General features: G+C 45.5%; 1 protein-coding gene across 1 annotated transcript in view; it reads left to right on the forward strand.

Moving 5' to 3' along the window:
- The window catches only part of dnah3 (dynein axonemal heavy chain 3), a 36688-nt gene extending 18664 nt beyond the window's left edge, over nt 1-18024 (forward strand). Inside the window, exons 29-58 of the mRNA XM_053631384.1 lie at nt 8-227; nt 349-483; nt 788-899; nt 1192-1433; nt 1825-1925; nt 2085-2190; nt 2278-2407; nt 2555-2791; nt 2877-2980; nt 3323-3617; nt 3830-4009; nt 4160-4283; nt 4671-4827; nt 4907-5050; nt 5237-5906; nt 6031-6196; nt 6466-6682; nt 6806-6988; nt 7511-7709; nt 8172-9979; nt 10138-10471; nt 10684-10909; nt 11046-11290; nt 11469-11585; nt 12888-13045; nt 13263-13430; nt 13598-13740; nt 13930-14134; nt 14723-14860; nt 16471-18024. Of these exons, the coding sequence (XP_053487359.1) occupies nt 8-227; nt 349-483; nt 788-899; nt 1192-1433; nt 1825-1925; nt 2085-2190; nt 2278-2407; nt 2555-2791; nt 2877-2980; nt 3323-3617; nt 3830-4009; nt 4160-4283; nt 4671-4827; nt 4907-5050; nt 5237-5906; nt 6031-6196; nt 6466-6682; nt 6806-6988; nt 7511-7709; nt 8172-9979; nt 10138-10471; nt 10684-10909; nt 11046-11290; nt 11469-11585; nt 12888-13045; nt 13263-13430; nt 13598-13740; nt 13930-14134; nt 14723-14860; nt 16471-16824 (7618 nt within the window). The 3' untranslated portion in view covers nt 16825-18024. The remainder of the gene's footprint in view (nt 1-7; nt 228-348; nt 484-787; nt 900-1191; nt 1434-1824; nt 1926-2084; nt 2191-2277; nt 2408-2554; nt 2792-2876; nt 2981-3322; nt 3618-3829; nt 4010-4159; nt 4284-4670; nt 4828-4906; nt 5051-5236; nt 5907-6030; nt 6197-6465; nt 6683-6805; nt 6989-7510; nt 7710-8171; nt 9980-10137; nt 10472-10683; nt 10910-11045; nt 11291-11468; nt 11586-12887; nt 13046-13262; nt 13431-13597; nt 13741-13929; nt 14135-14722; nt 14861-16470) is intronic.
- Nucleotides 18025-20635: the final 2611 nt, after the last annotated feature.

The raw sequence follows: 20635 nt of genomic DNA on the forward strand, positions 1-20635 counted from the left end.
GTTTTAGCCTGGCACAGAAGATCGTAGCGACGTATCGCCTGTGTTCGGAGCAGCTCTCCTCACAGCACCACTACGACTACGGCATGCGAGCTGTCAAATCGGTGCTGACCGCGGCGGGGAACCTGAAACTGAAGTTCCCACAGGAGGACGAGAGCGTTCTGCTGCTCAGAGCACTCATGGACGTCAACATGGCCAAATTCCTGGCCCAGGACGTCCCTCTCTTCCAGGTGTGTGTGTGTGTGTGTGTGTGAATCTTTTATAGATGATATTTCTGTAAAATGAATGAGTTTGAGTACTCATTACATTACATTAATTGTGTGTGTGTGTGTGTGTGTGTGTGTGTTTCAGGGTATAATATCAGATCTGTTTCCCGGTGTGGTGTTGCCGAAGCCCGATTATGAGTTATTGCTAAAAGCTGTACATGAGAACATCATCAAACTCAAACTGCAGCCTGTTCCCTGGTTCATCAGCAAGATCATACAGGTGCAACAAATCTGTCTGTCTCTCTGTCTGTCTGTCTGTAGAGCTGTCTGTCTGTAGAGCTGTTTATTTGTCTGTCTGTAGATCTATTTATCTGTCTCTCTGTCTGTAGAGCTGTCTGTCTGTCTGTCTGTAGAGCTGTCTGTCTGTAGAGCTGTTTATTTGTCTGTCTGTAGATCTATTTATCTGTCTCTCTGACTCGATATCTGTCTGTCCTCCTTACACCCAAACATACATTAACTCCCGTGTATGTGTGTGTGTGTGCGTGCGTGCGTGCGTGTGTGCGTGCGTGTGTGTGTGTGTGTAGGTGTATGAGATGATGCTGGTGAGGCATGGTTTCATGATTGTTGGTGAACCGCTCGGAGGGAAAACCTGTGCGTATAAAGTTTTAGCAGGAGCTCTAAGAGACCTGTATGAGGGTAAGATATTTAATCAGTGGCTCAGTTTGAGGATTATACAATATAGAGTTATGAAGCTCTCAACTGCAGCACCGTGCTTATTACAGCGTAACTACAATGTAATAACTCTGAGATAAAACCGTTACCCCGTACTAAACATTCATTATTAATTATAATCACGTTATTACTTATTATTAATAACAATAACAGCAGGAGTGGGTACATCTGTGTAAATGCAAACCAGAACAACACAGTTTGTTGTAAAATCTTGTGTTACATGAAACTGTGTGTGTGTGTGTGTGTGTGTGTGTAGGAGGTCTGATGGAGGAGTTTGCGGTAGATTTCCGTATCATTAACCCAAAGGCCATCAGCATGGGTCAGCTGTACGGCCGTTTCGACCCGGTGAGTCACGAGTGGACAGACGGCGTGCTGGCCACAGTGTTCCGGGAGCAGGCTCAGTCCACCGCTGAAGACCGGCAGTGGATGGTGTTCGACGGACCGGTCGATGCCGTGTGGATCGAAAACATGAACACCGTACTCGATGACAACAAAAAGGTTTCGGAAAGGATTTCACTACATTCATTCACTTCATTACAGAGTGTGTGATAAGTAGAGCAGTAAACACACGGGGACGTGCGGATATAGGAAAATAACCAACAGTGCAGTGGGGAGAGGAGGCAGGGTTACTCTTACCACCCTGAGGTTGATTATTTACCTCGAACACCATGTCCCCAAGTGGTTTATCCTTCTGATATCACAGCACACGTGATCTGCAGCTGCACTACTGTCAGAGCTGCTGACCAATCACAGTCCAGAATTCAGCACTGCTGTAGTATAAATGTTATCACACACAACAAGTGTCACACACTTTACACGCTTATCTTCCTGCTCAACAAACACACACACACTCACACACACACTCTCTCTCTCTCTCTCTGTGTTGTAGTTGTGTCTGATGAGCGGTGAGATTATCCAGATGAGTCCTAAGATGAGTCTGATCTTTGAGCCGGCCGACCTGGAGCAGGCCTCACCGGCTACTGTCAGCAGGTAACACACACACACACACACACACACACACACACCTACACACTACTACTATTGATACTACACAGGGCTTCCTTGGTGGCAGCTAATATTAAGGAGTGATATGGTGTGGGTGTGTGTGTTTGTGTGTGTGTGTGTGTGTGTGTGTGTGTGTGTGTGTAGGTGTGGTATGATCTACATGGAGCCCCATCAACTAGGCTGGACTCCACTCAGGGACTCTTACATGGACACACTCCCAGACAGCTTGTCACCAGAACACCATGAACTGGTGAGGAACACATACACACACACACACACACACACACACACATACTACTGAATAGTGATTTTTATGTGTGTGTGTGTGTGTGTGTAGATTGTGGATCTGTTTGATTGGCTGGTTCAGCCGTGTTTGGACTTCATCGCCCGTAATTGCCGTTTCCTGGTGCAAACTTCACCCATCCACCTCACCTATAGCCTCATGCGCCTGTATTCCTGTCTGCTCGGTACACACACACACACACACACACACACACACACTGTATCACACACAGGCTCATATTCACATATCACTGTAATTGTACAGTAAATATTTGACAGTGTTTACACGTTAATGCTTTAACGAGACACACAACAAACGCCTCTGTGTGTAGATGAGATTGCGGCCGTGGGTCAGGAAGGGGTGGAGCCTATGTCCAGTCAGCAGATGACCATGTGGCTGCAGAGCCTTTTCCTATTGGCTATGGTGTGGACGGTGGGCGGGACTATAAACGGTGACAGCAGGAAGAGGTTTGATGTCTTTTACAGGAATCTGCTCACAGGAACGATGGACGAGTACCCGAGACCCAAAAGTGTCAAACTCACCAAGAACAATGTGTTCCCAGAGAGAGGTATACACACACACACACACACACACACACACACTTCATGATGCTGTGCAGTTGTGTGTGATGTGGTTGTTTTTATCTGCTGCAGGTTCGGTGTATGATTATTATTTCCATAAGCAGGGATCAGGACAGTGGCACACATGGACCGAGTCCATCAGCAAAGAGGAGAGCACCATACCACCTGGAGCAAATGTACACACACACACACACACACACACACGTGCACACACACACACACACACACACACACACACAGAGATCCCTGATGGAGGTAAAGTTAGGTCAACAGGTGGTTGATGTAGATCAGACAGCAGTTCTAAACCTTCGTGTCGCCATCAGAAAGACCCTGAAGCACGCTGAACCCTACACCACATGCGTATTGTATAAATGTTGTATTTTGTAGTGTTTCTAGCTAGAAATAACGACTGTGCCACATGTGCCAGTATCCGGATAAAGGCTACTGTGATGAACATGATGGACACGGTGGATTTGGGTTTCCTTTCTGATCACCTCCCTAACGATCATGTCTCTCAGGTGTCTGATTTGATCATTCCCACCATGGAGACGGCACGTCAGTTCTTCTTCTTGAGGACGTACCTGTCTCACCAGGTGCCCCTGCTCTTCGTGGGGCCTACAGGAACCGGGAAATCCATCATCAACTCCAACTTCCTGATGTCTCTGCCTAAAGAGCAGTACACACCCAACTGCCTCAACTTCTCCGCCCGCACCTCCGCCAACCAGGTGCAGGACATCATCATGGCCAAGCTGGACCGCCGCCGGAAAGGTGTGTTCGGACCAGCGCCGGGGAAGAAGTGCGTCGTCTACGTGGGTGAGAACCACCGCTAGTTAATCCTTATTTACATCATCATAAGCTGTTTCCATGGTTTCCGCTTAGCCAGCTAACTTAAAGCTAACAATAGTTGTACAAGTAGACGAGACGCTCTTCAGGAACATGCCGCAAGTTTTACATCAGGGTGAAAACAGACCTGCAGGTTTACTTCTACGAATGGTGCAGTATGAGATTTGACCTTTGACCTGTAGATGACCTGAACATGCCTGCGAAGGAGGTTTACGGAGCTCAGCCCCCCATCGAGCTGCTGCGGCAGTGGATTGATCATCGGCACTGGTACGACAAGAAGGACACGTCCAGGCTGGACATCGTAGACGTGCTGTTTATCTCCGCCATGGGGCCCCCCGGTGGAGGGAGGAATGATATCACAGGTGAAACATATACACATACATACACACACATACATACACACACGCACACACACATGCATATACACAGAGATAAACATAATTGTTCACATAGATCTCTCCCTCTCTCGACCCCCCCCCCCCGTCCCCCCCCGTACCCCCCCACACTCTCAGGTCGTTTTACACGTCACCTGAACATTGTCTCCATCGACTCATTTGATGATGAGACTCTGAGTAAGATCTTCACCTCCATCACCGACTGGCACTTCAGCACAGGATTTGACACATCCTTCTATAGGTTTGTGTGTGTGTGTGTGTGTGTGGGGCCAGTCCAGTAGAGGTCTTCATCATACTCATTAATCCTCTCACAGTTATCAGCTCTTTATCATTTAGCTTTTCCTACAATGAGTTCAGAGACATGTTTCGGGATTTTTATGATTTTTGAGCTTGGACTGAACGTCCTCACTCGTAACTATGCTGGTCGTATAAACCAAGCTTTAGTAATGAACGACTAGCTAAACTGGGCAACATCTGCTATGGCAAGCTCCGCCTCTATAATAGTTCCTGGTTTGGTTAGAACAATACAGAGAATAGAGGAGGAACTAAAACTGATTACTTTAGTGTAAATGAAATGTGGAAATGTGCTTATTGCTAGTGTGTGTGTGTGTGTGTTGGTTATGTTTAGGCTGGGGAAGATCCTTGTTCAGGCCACTATGGCAGTGTATAAGGATGCGATGGAGCATTTCCTGCCCACTCCGTCTAAATCTCACTACATATTCAACCTCAGAGACTTCGCCAGGGTTATTAAAGGAGTGCTGCTGTGCCCACACACACACATGCAGGTAACACACACACACACACACACACACACAAATACACAGGTTACACAGTGCTTAGTGTGTATATTGTTATTTCTATCAGGATGGTGATAAACTGATCAGGTTGTGGATCCATGAGGTTTACCGTGTCTTCTACGATCGTCTGATCGACAGCGAGGACAGAAAGATGTTCTTCAACATCGTCCGAGAGAGAACAGCAGCCTACTTCAAACAGACCCTGGATAAGGTACACTCCCTCTGTTCCCTGTGCCTTAATATGGAACACAGTCATACACACCACCCCAGACCAGAGACCAAACCACACACCTTCTTCACTGTATATATTCACTCTTTACTTTGTCTTTGTAAGTCACATAAAGACATCTCTCTCTCTCTGTCTCTCTCTCTGTCTCTCTCTCCCCCTCTCTCTCAGCTCCTGTGCCATCTCTCTCTGAGTGGTACAGTGACAGATGATAACATAAGATCCCTCTTTTTTGGTGACTATGCCACACCGGATTCAGACACGAGCAGGACTTATGATGAGATCCGAGACCTTTGCTCACTCACCAGTGTCATGGATCATCACCTGCAGGAGTTTAACAGTATGAGCACGGCCCCAATGAGCCTCGTCATGTTCCAGTTCGCCATCGAGCACATCTCCCGCATCTGCCGTGTGCTGAAGCAGGATAACGGCCACTTGCTCCTCGTGGGCATCGGCGGATCCGGCCGCAGCAGCGCCGCCAAACTGGCCACCTTCATCAGCCAGTACGAGCTCTTCCAAATCGAGCTCACCAAGAACTACGGCAGGGCCGAGTGGAGGGATGACCTGAAGCGCGTGATGACCAAGGCCGGGGTGGAGGGGAAAAAGACCACGTTTCTCTTAGTGGATGGACAGATGAAGGATGAGATGTTTGTGGAGGACGTGAACACGCTTCTAAACACCGGAGACGTACCCAACATGTTCGCACAGGATGAGCGCGCTGAAATCGTGGAGAAGATGCATAGCGTCGCCAAGAATGAAGGGAGAAAAATCGATGCCACGCCCCTCTCTATGTACAACTTCTTCATCGACAGGGTCAAAGAGAACCTGCATATCGTCCTGGGTACTACACACACACACACCCTTGAATACTCAGGCACAAAATCACACACACTCACATATTCCTCACTGTTTTCATGCATGTACCTCACACACACTGTGACATTCCTTATCATTGTGTGGCACAGCGATGAGCCCGATCGGCGACGCGTTTCGGAACCGTCTGCGCATGTTCCCATCTCTGATTAACTGCTGCACGATCGACTGGTTCCAGGCGTGGCCTACAGACGCACTGGAGATGGTCGCTAACAAATTCCTGGAAGATGTAGAGCTGGAGAATCACATCAGGAGAGAGTGAGTGTGTGACCTTTGACCTGCAGCAGAGCTACAACCTGTAGTGTCATTTATATGTCGCTGTCTGTGGTGCTGAATTGTCAGTGTCTGTGGTTCTGCACTGGATAAATCAGCACCTGTGGGAATGTGATTGTTTCTCCTGCAAGCTTACGTGGCAGATTTCCCATGGCCTTGATCTTCTATGTGCATGAGTGTGTTTTGCTCTTTTTTTTGTCTGTCTCCCTCTCTTCTCTTTCTCTCTACCATGTCCGCCACTGTCTCTCTCTCAGGGTGGTGGAGATGTGTAAGACATTTCAGGAGAGTGTGCAGAAGCTTTCCGAGCAATACTACTCACAGCTGCGCAGACATAATTACATCACTCCCACCTCCTACCTAGAGCTGATCCTCACCTTCAAGACACTTCTGAAGGCCAAGCGCAATGAGGTGGACACGTTCAGGAACCGCTACCTGATTGGCCTGGACAAACTTGACTTTGCTGCCTCACAGGTCATCTGTCTGTCTATCCACTCGTCTGTCTGTCACTGAATATTGAATACACGTGTAATGTTAGATAGATAGTAATCTATTGCATTGTGTGTGTGTGTGTGTGTGTGTGTGTGTGTGACACAGGTGGCAGTGATGCAGCAGGAGCTGACTGCTCTTCAGCCTGAGCTGATCCGAACCTCGGCTGAGACGGATGAGATGATGGTGAAGATTGAGAAGGAGACGATAGAGGTGGATGCGAAGAAAGAGCTCGTCGCCGCCGATGAGAAAATAGCCAATGAGGCTGCGGCAGCTGCAAAAGCCATTAAGGTTCTGGAATGTTCCACTGATTAGCTCTTATTCTAACTCACATTTCTCTTAACCCATAAAATAATGAATACAATAAATTCATTTACAAAATGAATACAACAGAAGCTCTTTCAGCTCACAGACAGAGCTGATTAAAAATAAACAGGTATATGACTGGTGTGATGCCTTTGCCTTAAAATAATGCTTTTAGAAATATCGTAGATAATAGAAAATCTGTGCAGGAATTTGACTCAGCACTTGCTGTATGACTGTATAAAGGTCTAAAGAAATACCTAAATAAGGCATCACAGAGCAACTATATAAGTGTATCCCAAACCTGAGCGATATGTACACGTGATTTGGTCTTTTTCCAATTGTAAGTATTAGTATCTTTAGAAAAAAAGAATGCATTTCGTCAGGATGAGTTTAAGGCTCAGTGAAGGAGATGCATGTGTATAATTGTGGACCAGTAACTATTAACAAATGATCCGTATATATTTCTTAATTGATTGTGGTTTTGATAAATGAACCCTTATTTGTCAGGATGAGTGTGAAGGAGACCTTGCAGAAGCAATGCCAGCACTGGAAGCAGCTCTTTCGGCTCTCGACACGCTGAAACCTGCTGACATCACCGTGGTAAAGTCCATGCAGAACCCTCCTGGTCCTGTTAAACTCGTCATGGAGTCCATCTGTGTAATGAAGGGCATCAAACCCGAGAGGAAACCCGATCCTGGAGGTTCCGGTGAGACAAAGAGACTTATCTAATCTACCTGGCAAAGAATTAGTGAAAAACATCACAGCTTCACACATTTACACATGCGTATATTGTTCTATACCTAGCAATGATCTGTCTTCTGTCCTGTATGTACTTATTGTATTCAATATTAACAGTATTCGATATAAACAGTAATAATAGAGATATACACAAATAAAAGCCCTTGCATTGCTTAGGCATAGTGACAGGTGTTTATGCACAGATGGGAGATAAAATACAAGATAACAAATAGGACAGCTATTAACATCATGTTCTTGTTTAAGATTTACAAACATCAGTCATTTTCTTTATTAACATCAACATCTGTAAAACGGTGTATACAGTGTACGATCTGTATGTGTAAGATGTTTTCCTGGTTTAAATGCCTCCACCCATGCATTTACAAAGTGTCATTGTCAACGCCACCATGCTTGTATCCTTTTCACATAGGTAAGATGATTGAGGATTATTGGGGTCCGTCCAAGAAGCTGCTGGGAGACTTAAAGTTCCTGGAAAGCCTCAAAGCCTTTGACAAAGACAACATCCCTGCCGCCAACATCAAGAAAATCCGTGAGAAGTTTATTGATAATCCTGATTTTCAACCTGTGCTGATCAAAAACGTCTCGTCTGCCTGTGAGGGTTTGTGCAAGTGGGTCCGGGCCATGGAGGTGTACGAACGGGTTGCCAAAGTGGTGGCCCCAAAGAAAGAGAGGCTCTGCAAGGCAGAGGAAGAGCTGGCAGTTCAAATGAAAACTCTTGCAGTGAAGCGTGGCGAGCTGAAAGCTGTGCAGGACCATCTGTGCTCTCTGAATGACACGTTTGCTGCGATGATGCAGAAGAAAAAGGACCTAGAAGATAACATCGAGCTGTGCTCACAGAAACTGATCCGGGCTGAGAAGCTGATCGGTGGACTGGGAGGAGAAAAGGACAGGTGGACAGAAGCAGCACGACTCCTGGGAATCAAATACACTAACCTGACCGGGGATGTGCTCCTTTCTTCAGCCACAGTGTCATACCTGGGAGCTTTTACCGTGGATTACCGGGTGGAATGCCAGCGGGAATGGCATAAGATTTGCATGGAAAGGAAAGTGCCATGTTCTGAATACTTCACACTTAGCAACACCCTTGGCAATCAAGTCCTGATCCGGGCGTGGCGGATCGCTGGGTTACCCGTAGACTCTTTCTCCACAGACAATGGCATCATTGTGTCAAATTCACGCCGCTGGCCACTCATGATAGACCCTCAGGGACAGGCCAACAAGTGGATCAAGAACATGGAGAAGGCCAACAAGCTGGCCATCATCAAGCTCTCTGATAGCAACTATGTGCGAACCTTAGAAAACGCCATCCAGTTTGGAACCCCTGTCCTCCTGGAGAACGTGGGTGAGGAGCTGGATGCTATTCTAGAGCCAGTTCTCCTGAAGCAGACTTTCAAGCAGCAAGGTGTAGAATACCTGAAGCTGGGCGAGAACATCATTGAATATTCCCAAGACTTCCGTTTCTATATGACCACTGGGTTGAGGAACCCGCACTACCTGCCTGAAGTGGCCGTGAAGGTGTGTTTGCTGAATTTTATGATCACACCTCTTGGGCTGCAAGACCAGCTTCTCGGCATTGTGGCTGCTAAAGAGAAACCAGAACTGGAGGAAAAGAAAAACCAACTCATCCTCGAGAGTGCGGCCAACAGCAAGCAGCTTAAAGAGATCGAGGACAAGATACTGGAAGTTCTCTCCTCATCCCAAGGGAACATCCTGGAAGATGAGACAGCTATCAAGGTGCTGTCGTCCTCCAAGGTCCTGTCTGAGGAGATCTCGGAGAAGCAGAAGATCGCGAGTGAAACAGAGCAGGAGATAGACAGGACGAGGATGGGCTATCGCCCCGTGGCCGAGCACTCATCCATCCTTTTCTTCTGCATCTCTGAGCTGGCCAACATTGAGCCAATGTACCAGTACTCGCTCACATGGTTTATCAGTCTCTATCTTCACTCCATTGCTCAAAGTGCACCAAGCGAAGACTTAACTACTCGCATCGCTCACATCCTCGAGCACTTCACCGTCAGCGTCTACAACAATGTGTGCCGCTCGCTCTTTGAGAAGGACAAGCTGCTCTTCTCACTGCTTCTCACTGTCGGAATCATGCAAGGCAAAGGTCAAATCAATGACCTCATCTGGCGCTTCCTGCTCACCGGCGGTATTGCACTTGACAACCCACACCCAAACCCCGCCCCTGAGTGGCTGTCGGACAAAGCGTGGTCAGAGGTGCAGTCTCTAACCCAGCATTCTTTACCAAACTGAAATCTAAAGTAATCCAAGTGCCATTTGTTGTTGTGTATGAATTCATTCATTTTGTTGACGCCTTTATGGAAAGAGTAATCTCGATTATTACTATCATGATCTTTTCCTCTGTGTGGCCTCAGGTGGTCCGAGCCTCAAAGCTCCCAAGCCTTGAAGGTCTCTTTGAAGATGTACGTGAAAACATGGCTGAGTGGAAGCAGGTTTACGACTCAAGCTGCCCGCACGAGGAGTGCTTCCCAGGCAAATGGCACACCCTGGTGGGCATGGCGCGTATGGCAGTGCTGCGCTGCTTCCGCCCTGATAAACTCGTTCCTGCTGTGCAGCAGTTCATCGTGGAGAACATGGGACGTACCTACATCGAACCGCCGACGTTCGACCTGGCAAAAAGCTACAGTGACTCCAACTGCTGCTCGCCGCTAATCTTTATACTCTCACCAGGGTCGGATCCCACTGCAGGTGTGTGTTTGTGTGTTAATATATACAGTATATTGGAAATATTCTTTTACCTTCTACTACCATGTGTATTTTACCACTTTGAGAGCTATTACGTTTCTGAGCAGACTGTATACATGCGTACACACTGTTCTCCTTGGCTTGGCTTGTATTTAAAATATAACCCGAAGACACCATGTGCAATTGACTCCCATCTCCGCTTCTCTCATCCTCAGTGTTGTTGAAGTTTGCAGAAGATGTGAATATGGGGGGCAGTAAGACCCAGGCTGTGTCACTTGGTCAGGGACAGGGCCCTGTCGCTGCTAGCATCATCAACTCTGCTCTTAGCAACGGAACGTGGGTTGTTCTTCAAAACTGTCATCTAGCAACCAGCTGGATGCCAACGCTGGAGAAGATCTGTGAGGAGGTGATCACGCCTGAGAAAACACACCCTGATTTCAGGTGAGAAACGTGTCTCTCTTTCTTTTCTGTCTCCACCTTCTCTGTCTCAGTGTCTGTCTGTCTCTCCTTCTCACTCTCCATATCTCTCCACCGTGTCCTCCATGGCGCTCTGTCTCTCTCTGTCTCCATATCTCAGGCTGTGGTTGACCAGTTACCCATGTGAGAAGTTTCCGGTCAGTATCCTGCAGAATGGAGTGAAGATGACTAACGAGCCTCCTAAAGGTCTGAGAGCCAATCTGCTGCGCTCCTACCTCACTGACCCACTGTGTGACCCCGCCTTCTTTGACAGCTCCACCCAACCCCATGCCTGGAGGAAGCTGCTCTTTGGCCTCTGCTTTTTCCACGCACTCGTGCAGGAGAGGAGAACCTACGGCCCGCTAGGTCACCTGTCTCTCTCTCTCTCTCCTCTGTCTGTCTCAAAAACGTTCCCTGTTTGCTTTCTCTTTATAAAATATCCAAATAAGGTCATTCAGACTTGTCAGTACTGTATATTCTTTATTTAAAAGTTAATTAATCTGTTATTGCTTTTTAGTGAAGTTTGTGTTTTGTTTGTAAACAGGCTGGAATATCCCTTATGAGTTTAATGAGTCAGATCTGAGGATCAGCGTGCGTCAGATTCAGATGTTCCTGGATGAGTATGAGGAGATTCCTCTTGAGGCACTGACTTACCTGACTGGTGTGTGTGTGTGTGTGTGTGTGTGTGTGTGTGTGTGTGTCTGATAAAACAAGCCTAGCTTTGAGATTTTAATACACAGTTGCTGTAACATCAGAGTTTTTGATTAAGGTTTAGGGCACACATCAGGAAGGGTAACCAGCACTGTTCAGGATCTTGAGCAACAAATAGTTCTACTAGAAATGATTAGCAAGCCCGATACATGTATCGAGTACATTAAGCTGTTTTCTTCACAAAGAAGCAAATTGAACTCTAATCAGATCACACTGAATACATTATTAAATACATGAGCGCTTTTTCTTAAACCTTACATGAAAAACAAGACCCCAGGACCAGTGGAGGTCTCATGGAACCACATCTACTGTGCAGGCTGAAATGAGCCATTACTGGGCAGACTGAAAGCTGAGCTGTAGGGATTGTCAGTGAGGAGGCTACAGGAGAACGTGGTGGTGTTTGTGCAGATGATATGACAGTTTTTAGCAGACACTAAGAGGATGATCAAATTCTCAGTTTATTGATGAAGGATCATCTTCAGCCTGGGTCAACTGGAACATGTTTTATAGCAGAGGCAGAGGGAACCAGCAGTGGGGAAATGTGTCTAGACATGTTCTTGTAAACAGCGGAATGTTAGATGTTGCAGATATTGGTGTTGCCCTTCCCCTTCAGGCAGGCTCTAGCACAGCTGTGCTCTTTCTGCAGCGGTAGATTCCTGTAAGAAGGTGTTTAATATGGAATCTGCATCATAGTCATGTACAGAAGCGCTGTGACGTGATTTAAGGAGTTATGGTGGTCAGGGTCGTTGGCACCGGACTCTTCTTCACGAGGCTTGATCAAGGTCCCTGTTCACACCCACTAGAGAGCTACAGTGGTGGGTAGCGCATGGGGCCACGGCCAGCAACAGACATGTGGCACAAATCAACCCATCTACAGGAAGAGAATATCTGTTCTATGGCACTGAGGAAGCTTTTCATCTCCGTTGATTATAAGCCTTTGATTAGAAAGCTTGGTGTCTGGCCCACAAGTAAAAACTAAATACAAGGACGGGGTACTGGAAAAAATGCTGGCTGTACCAGATAAAATGGACTCAAAATGAAAAAAATAAACAAAAGACACAGACTCTAAGAGCTCTGTCAGGTCTGACCACAGGGGGTCAGGTATTGAGATATTTCACAGAGAGGTCAATGGAGAGATTTGATCTGCCAATAAAGGTACTTTTAAAGTCAGCATCTCTCTTTCTGTCTCTCAGTCTGTCTCTTTTTTCCTCTCTCTGTCTCTCTCACTGTCTGTCTCTCTCTGTCTCTGCAGGCGAGTGTAATTATGGTGGCAGGGTGACTGATGATAAGGATCGCAGGCTTCTGCTCTCGCTGCTCTCCACCTTCTACAGCTCTGAGCTCATACAGCAGGACAGATACAGAGTGTGTGAGGGAGACATGTACTATGTACCACCGCATGGACCCTACCAGGTGCACACACACACACGCATGCACACACACACACACAGAACTTCTAAACTTCTAGAGTTTAAGTGTAAATTTCACACATTTCTCCAAAACCAAATGACATCCTGTATATGGACCATAAATGTTGATCTGTGTTATTCTGGAACAATTCATTGTTCCCTCTGAGAGAGCAGGAGAATGATGGGGCTTTTATATAAATGAAGATTTTTCTGTCGGTCAGAGTTACGTCGACTACATCCGCAGCCTGCCGATCACAGCCGAGCCTGGGGTCTTCGGTCTCCACAGCAACGCTGACATCACCAAGGACAACCAGGAGACCAATCAGCTTTTAAACGGAGTGTTACTCACCCTGCCCAGGCAAACAGGGGGCGGAGCCAAATCTCCTCAGGTGGGTGTGGTCAGTGCTACACTCGCTGCTCACTGGCTGAAAACGTCGGTCTTTATTGTACAGACGCCATCTGTAACAAGGCTATTAATAGCTTACATATATATGTATATTTACTTGTATATATTGTTTGTGTTTGTGTGTGTGTGTGTGTGTGTGTGTGTGAACAGGAAGTGGTGGATGAGTTGGCAGAGGACATCATGTCAAAGTTGCCACCAGATTTCAACATTGAGAAGGTGATGTCTAAGTATCCGGTGATGTACGAGGAGTCCATGAACACTGTACTGCGGCAGGAGATCATCCGCTTTAACAGGTGTACACACACACACACACACACACACACACACACACACACAGGGTGTGTGTATGTTTAGTTAGCTATCTTAGTGAGGAGCTTTTACATTTATTATGGTGAAATCACGACAAAAATGGCCGCCTGTGGAGGAAAAGCGGTGATGTACTGATGCTCAGATACACACTCACACGCCCTGATGCTCGGCAGGTTGACGGAGGTGGTTCGCAGCAGCCTGGTCAATATCCGGAAGGCTCTAAAGGGGCAGGTGGTGATGTCCTCAGAGCTGGAGAACGTTTTTAACAGCATGCTGGTGGGGAAAGTTCCAGCCATTTGGGCCGCTAAATCCTACCCATCACTCAAACCTCTCGGTAGCTACGTCTCTGACCTGCTGTCCAGACTGCACTTCCTACAGGTGTGTCAAACCAACCAGTGTGTTCAATTGGGCTGTCTAGTAACTAATTAAGATCATTAGATATGCCACACTGCTCCAACTGACAGGTAGCTAATGCTCGAGACTCTGGGTGATTAGCAAAAGGAAATGACAGGTAGGTAAAATAATATAACGTGTTGTTAAATTCTGGATTGTGATTGGTCAGAAGGTGTTGATTAATTTTTAATAACAGTAGTATAGATTATTGTTACTATAGTAACAGCTCATTCACAGGGACGTGTACAGCAGACACGCCACATGAACCGTGTAATTGTTGCTATGGTGAAGTTTTCTGTAAGGAGATGTTTATGTAACATGTATGGAAGGAGTCTCCAGTGTCAGCGCTGTGTCCGACGAGTTCTGGACAGACGAGTTTACACTTTGTAGTTGTGTTTTTTTTTGTCTTATTAAAGGACCATTAGGTAAGATTGATGGGTAAGAGAGTTAGAGTCAACATTTAAATAATTTTTTACTCTTTGACCCCACCCCCATTCTTGCCCATGTTCACAAAGCAAAAAAAAACTACTTTGGGGAGGTATCAATAACTGCACTATGTTCTGCGTGTGTTAGGAGTGGATAGATAACGGACCTCCGGCGGTGTTCTGGCTCTCCGGGTTCTACTTCACACAGTCCTTCCTCACTGGAGTGTCTCAGAATTTTGCACGCAAATACACCATCCCCATCGACTACATCGGCTTTGAGTTTGAGGTAGGAGTGTGTGTGTGTGTGTGTGTGTGTGTTTGTAGGTGCATTTACACTCAATTTTTTTAAAACATATCCTAACCTACTGGACCATGGAGTAGAGCTCACCAAGAGCATGGTGTGATAATAGAGGAGACTTATGAGAAACATTCAGTGATTTGGAAGCTCCTGGTTCTGGCAGTTCCTGTGGCTTTTCATTTGTTAGCTCCGGATCATGGAACGCGTGACTTCGGTCTGTCTGGTGATCCTGTACGAGACTGACACGCTTTAGTGATTCTTACATTTCATAGAGATGAGAGAGGAGGATAAAGATCCATACCCTCCTGAGTAATGTTCAGCATGTCTGGTCAGATCCACTGCTGATCACTCACAGGATTCCCCCTGGTGTTCAGCTACATTAAATTCATTGTTTACAACGGTCCGGATGAGTAACTGACACGACTGAGCTACTCTCATTGTTGAACCGTTAATGATCAGTTCATAGCTCTATGTTAAATAAACGCTCGGTTTGAAGTGTTTTGTTTCACTCTGACGCGTCACATTACGTGACGTACGAGACACCGGTTCTGAAACTGGAGTTAAGAATGAATGCACTCGCCTCCGTTCAGACGTCTTTAATCATTCTGTGTTTGTCTTCCGTTCACTAATCAGAGTAGAGATGGTAGAGTAAATCACATCTGCTGTGTGAAGAGCTGTGAAAATTCTTCTTCCTCAGATAATGTCTTTATCTCTGTAGCTAGTGTCTGGACCAATCCGCTGCTTTCAGCTAAATAATCTACATTCAAGCAAACCGTAACCGAGGATCCGCTGAAGAAAGACATTTTTCTTTCTTTCTTCTTTTTGCACATGTTTATCCGCTCTGCTACGGGGGTTTTTCCAGGCACTCGGTTCTGTCTGCTGAACTTCACTGGGTCCGCCAGTTTACGTGTACATGTCATACTCAGATGGAGCGGATTTCCAGTTTGAACCCTTTGAAATATTTTATGACCGTTCCAGATGTTTATTCTTGGGCACTTCTGATTATACAGATGTTAAATAACACTCTTCTGCACTTTTATTATTTATTTATTTATTTTATTTGTATAGCGCTTTTTACAATAGACATTGTCTCAAAGCAGCTTTACAGAAATATCAACATGGTATACAGATATTAAAGGTGCAAATTTATCCCAACTGAGTAAGCCACTGAGTGGCGACGGTGGCAAGGAAAAACTCCCTAAGATGTTTTAAGAGGAAGAAACCTTGAGAGGAACCCGACTCAGAAGGGAACCCATCCTCATCTGGGTAACAACAGATAGTGTGAAAAAGTTCATTATGGATTTATATGAAGTCTGTATGGCCTTAGGAGCAGCCGTAGTCCCAGCAGTCTGGAATTAGAGAAGATTTGAGCTCCATCCAGAGGCAGAAAGGATCTGGATCTCTAGTATCTCCATAAATTCATGTGGGGCTCAACTTTTATGATGTTAAGAAAAGAAAAATGAATTACTTTAATGATTTTCAGCGGAACTGTCATAAAGGTCTTTCATTTCTTACTGATATTAATGTTATTGATGTCTTTTCTGTCTCTCCTACACCTTTTCCCTCCATCTCTCTCTCTCCGTCTCTCTTTATCTCAGGTGATGAAGCAGGAGAATGAGATGGAGGTAAAGCCTGAGGACGGTGCGTACGTTCGTGGTTTGTTCCTGGAGGGAGCTCGGTGGGATCGGGAGCACAGGGTCATCGGAGAATCGCTTCCCAAAATCCTTTTCGACTCGTTGCCCATCATCTGGCTGAAGCCTGGAGAGAGCAGCGGATTCCTGCACCAGAGCGTGTACGTGTGTCCCGTGTACAAAACGAGTGCGAGGAGAGGCACGCTGTCCACCACCGGACACTCCACCAACTACGTCCTGTCCATCGAGCTGCCCTCGGACCGGCCGCAGAAACACTGGATCAACCGCGGGGTGGCTGCTCTCTGCCAGCTGGACGACTGAGTGCACACACACACACACACACACACACACACACACACACACAATACATACTTCACCACTACTATATAGTATATGCATACATTTACACACACACACACACACGTACACATATGTACACTACAGTAACATGTTCACGGTGCTGGGGATAATAAACATGTATATAAATCTCCCTGTGTAAACTCTTATTGCTCTAGTTCCGTGGTGTTCTAGAAGTTTTGGATGTCTGAGGACATCTAATGCTCTACTCCAGTATCTAGCACCTTTATAAGGTCCTGGATTCATACATGAAACATTACTCACGCTCAAATGATAATATCTGAAAGTGTGTTTTTGCTTTATTCTGTTTATTTATTTATTAAGTTTATTCTGATAAAATTCTACTCTGTTCTATTCTTCTGCATGTAATACATTTTGATATGCAAATGAGCGGTGATTCAGTCACTGGACACATTAATCTATGACACCCTCTGGTGACTTGTTGTGACCTCTTGAGCATGGATTAGCTAGTTTCTCCTGAACCTGTGTAGAGCTGCATTGCTTTAAACACGTCCTCTGCATGATGTCTCTCAGGACACGGCCGCTGTGTGACACAGGCAAACAAACAGTACACCACCATGGTGAAGGACAAGCTAAACCTGCAGCTCAACATTTACAAGTTTCTTTTAACTTTTTAAAATAATAATAAGTGACTGATTGAAATCTAAAAAGGACAAGCAGAACAATACAAACAGAAACGGTCGTGTTCAGTAGAAGCACGGTATGTTAAGAGTCCCACCTAAACTTCTTTACTGTTATCTACATACTCATTGTTCTAAACACTACAACACAATAAACAACCTGGCACGCTAGTGATACAGGTGTCATCACAGGCCGTGACTTTTACACGCCCAGCACCTTATCTCACAGAAGAGTCAGCAACCACCCACCCACCCACCCACACACACACACACACACACACACACACACACACACTTACCTCTGGCCCGCAGTCTTTCCTCAACACTATTTCCTCAGAATCCATGAATCACAAACTGACCACGCCCAGCCTGCCATAACATCCGCGTAGACACATTTGCACATCACTGGCAGTGATCCCACAGTCCTGCTGAACTCTGGATTCTGATTGGCCAGAAGATGTTGATTAATCTTCTATACCAGCAGCTCTGACAGTAGTGCAGCTGCACATCATTAATGCACGTCCTTTTCAGCACCCTGTTGAAAGGCTTTGTTAGTCCTCACCATCTTGACTTGCCACAACTTTTTTCTGGGGTGAATACTGTGCCACCAGTGTAGGGCAGTGCATGTATATATATATATATATATATATATATGTATATATGAGAATAATTTGCCCAGTTTAGCCGAGGCAGCACTTTTCGACCTTCTCCAGTAGCACTTGTGCATACACACTGATACAACAGAGGTCCAGACCACAGGTGAAAGTTGTACATTTTGTCCTCTCTGTGCTCCAGTTGCCACACTTCCACACATCAGGATGTCTTTTCCTCTTGCAGGACCATATTCTTGTCCCTGTATCCATCCTAACGCTTGCTCCTTCATCACGCTGCACTAGAACCCTTATCACTGTAGTATTTATAAGTTCTCATGCTGTCACTCCAACACTGGGATCCACACCAGGTGTGTTCTTTAGTTTTTAATATTATGAAGCTTGCTGATGTGAAACTTACTCGCACACAAACAGTCATTCATTCATTAATTCATTCTCCTTCCGCTTTACCTGGTGTGTGTCATGGTGGTAACAGGTTGAGAAGGACAGCTCAGGCGTCTCTATCCCCAACCACGGATCCCAGACAGCCACAAACCCACTGTGAGGCGTGATCTGTCCAGTCAGATGTCTCTGATACAGCTCTATACACACAATGGTTATTGTAATGATTGTCTGAACGAATGTGAAATGTGCACAGCGCACTTAAATAAGTACACCCTGTTTCAACCAGCATGTCATAGTTAAATAATAATTCAATCTCTGAACTGACATCTATAAAATGTCCTGTTACATTTGATCTAAAAATAAGGTAGATAAGAACTGGGGGAAAGGTGCAGGCTATTCACACACTCATTCACACCTATGGGCAATTCAGCAGAGCCAGCCCACCTACTGGCATGTGTTTTTGGGAGGAATCCCCATGTGAAACTCCACACACACAATACCCCGAGCTCAGGATCGAACCTGGAACCCTGAAGCTGTAAGTGGAGCCCTTACACGTTATTCTACAGCTAACTTATTTCCTGTAAAATATCCTGTAAGTATGTGGACTTTAATCTTCTCCCATTTAAAGGAAAATGAGAAAGCATTCCAAGCGGTCCACTGATCCATGATCAGCCCATCCGCCATGTTTCTGAAGAAAACTAAGTGGTATTCTCTAACTGTAGAGATTTTAAAGTAATTCTTCTGGCTGTTTAAATAAATACATGTTTCTGATCTTATCTGTAAAGTGCCAGAGATCCAAAGATAACCTGCTGCCACAGCAGCACTTTGAGGTGCAGATGAACCTCCGTTATTTAGGACCGCATAGTCCTGTGTAGAATTTCTCATGTACTTAGATTACACATGTGGAAAACATACAAAATAATGAACTGGGTTTGGAAACCATGTAAGAGAAGGTACATTTACACTGTGTGTTAGTGTAGGGGAGAGGGGGGGGGGAGCAGTGGAGAGAGAGTAACTAAATAATAACTAAAATAATGATTTTCCCAAAAAAAACCCACTTCTTCACTCTGGGAAACACAGTGGCATTGCCAAATACTGAATCATTACTGTAAGAACTGAAATTGTGTCGTATGTGGAAGCACGAGGTTTACACTCTCAGTATTTAAAGTCATGTCTGAATGAATGTTGTGTTCTTGCCTAAGGCGGTGTACTCGTATCCTTTCCTACGCATTGCGTAATTCTATCCGTCAGCCAGTCTGTATAATATCGGGACAGTAAACGCGTTTATGTTTAAATGTTATCTGTAATTTCTCACTTTATTTCTAGAGAGAAATAGCTGTAGGTTTCACAGAAAGTTTGCTCAGTTTTTGCAAACTGTACTCCTTTAAAGGACTTTTAGAGTTAGGAAATATCACTACACCGTAAATGTGGTGACTGTCAGGACTCTCGATGGGACAAACACCCCATAGAGTCCCTGCATGCCGAATTCTGTCCGAATGTTCTGAGAGCGCAGAGAAGAACTCCAACTAACACGCAGAGCTGAATTAGGCAGATATCCTTATTTCTAAATATTCAAAACCCATCTCTTACATTCTGGACTCATCTTAAATCAAGCTCCTTTAATACACGTCAAAACAAAGCCCTTAAAACCCGAGAGCCCTGAAACCCGTCCCCTCTGTCGGCTGTATCTGAACCTCACAAACCCTCCATCATCTAACACTCAGCTTCAGACCAGCTCGACTAAACCAAACCAGATTACAATAAACCAGATCATAAAAACCAGTAAACATGCACATCTGGACCACTGAACATCAGAACATACGAGCTGGTAGAACACCTCCTCGGCGTCGGAGCTGCAGATCAGTGAAGTCTCTCTGTTTCTAATGCTGTGCATCTTATTTCTAAGCAACAAACTGTATCATTATATTAAAACTGTTTACTTTAGGCTCTTTAACTATCATACATCACAACACATTCATAAACATTAAGTACATTTCCACACGTCTCACCTGTAACTCATTCATATGTGTTTACTCCCTTTTCAGACTTAAACATATCAGAAACTCAGAACTATACAGAAACATCGTGTGTCAGTCATTACTGAACATTTTTGAGATATTATTCACCTCCGTGTTTCGT

The sequence above is a fragment of the Ictalurus furcatus genome, chromosome 1 (assembly GCF_023375685.1).
Source record: "Ictalurus furcatus strain D&B chromosome 1, Billie_1.0, whole genome shotgun sequence".
Classification (NCBI taxonomy): Eukaryota; Metazoa; Chordata; class Actinopteri; order Siluriformes; family Ictaluridae; genus Ictalurus; species Ictalurus furcatus.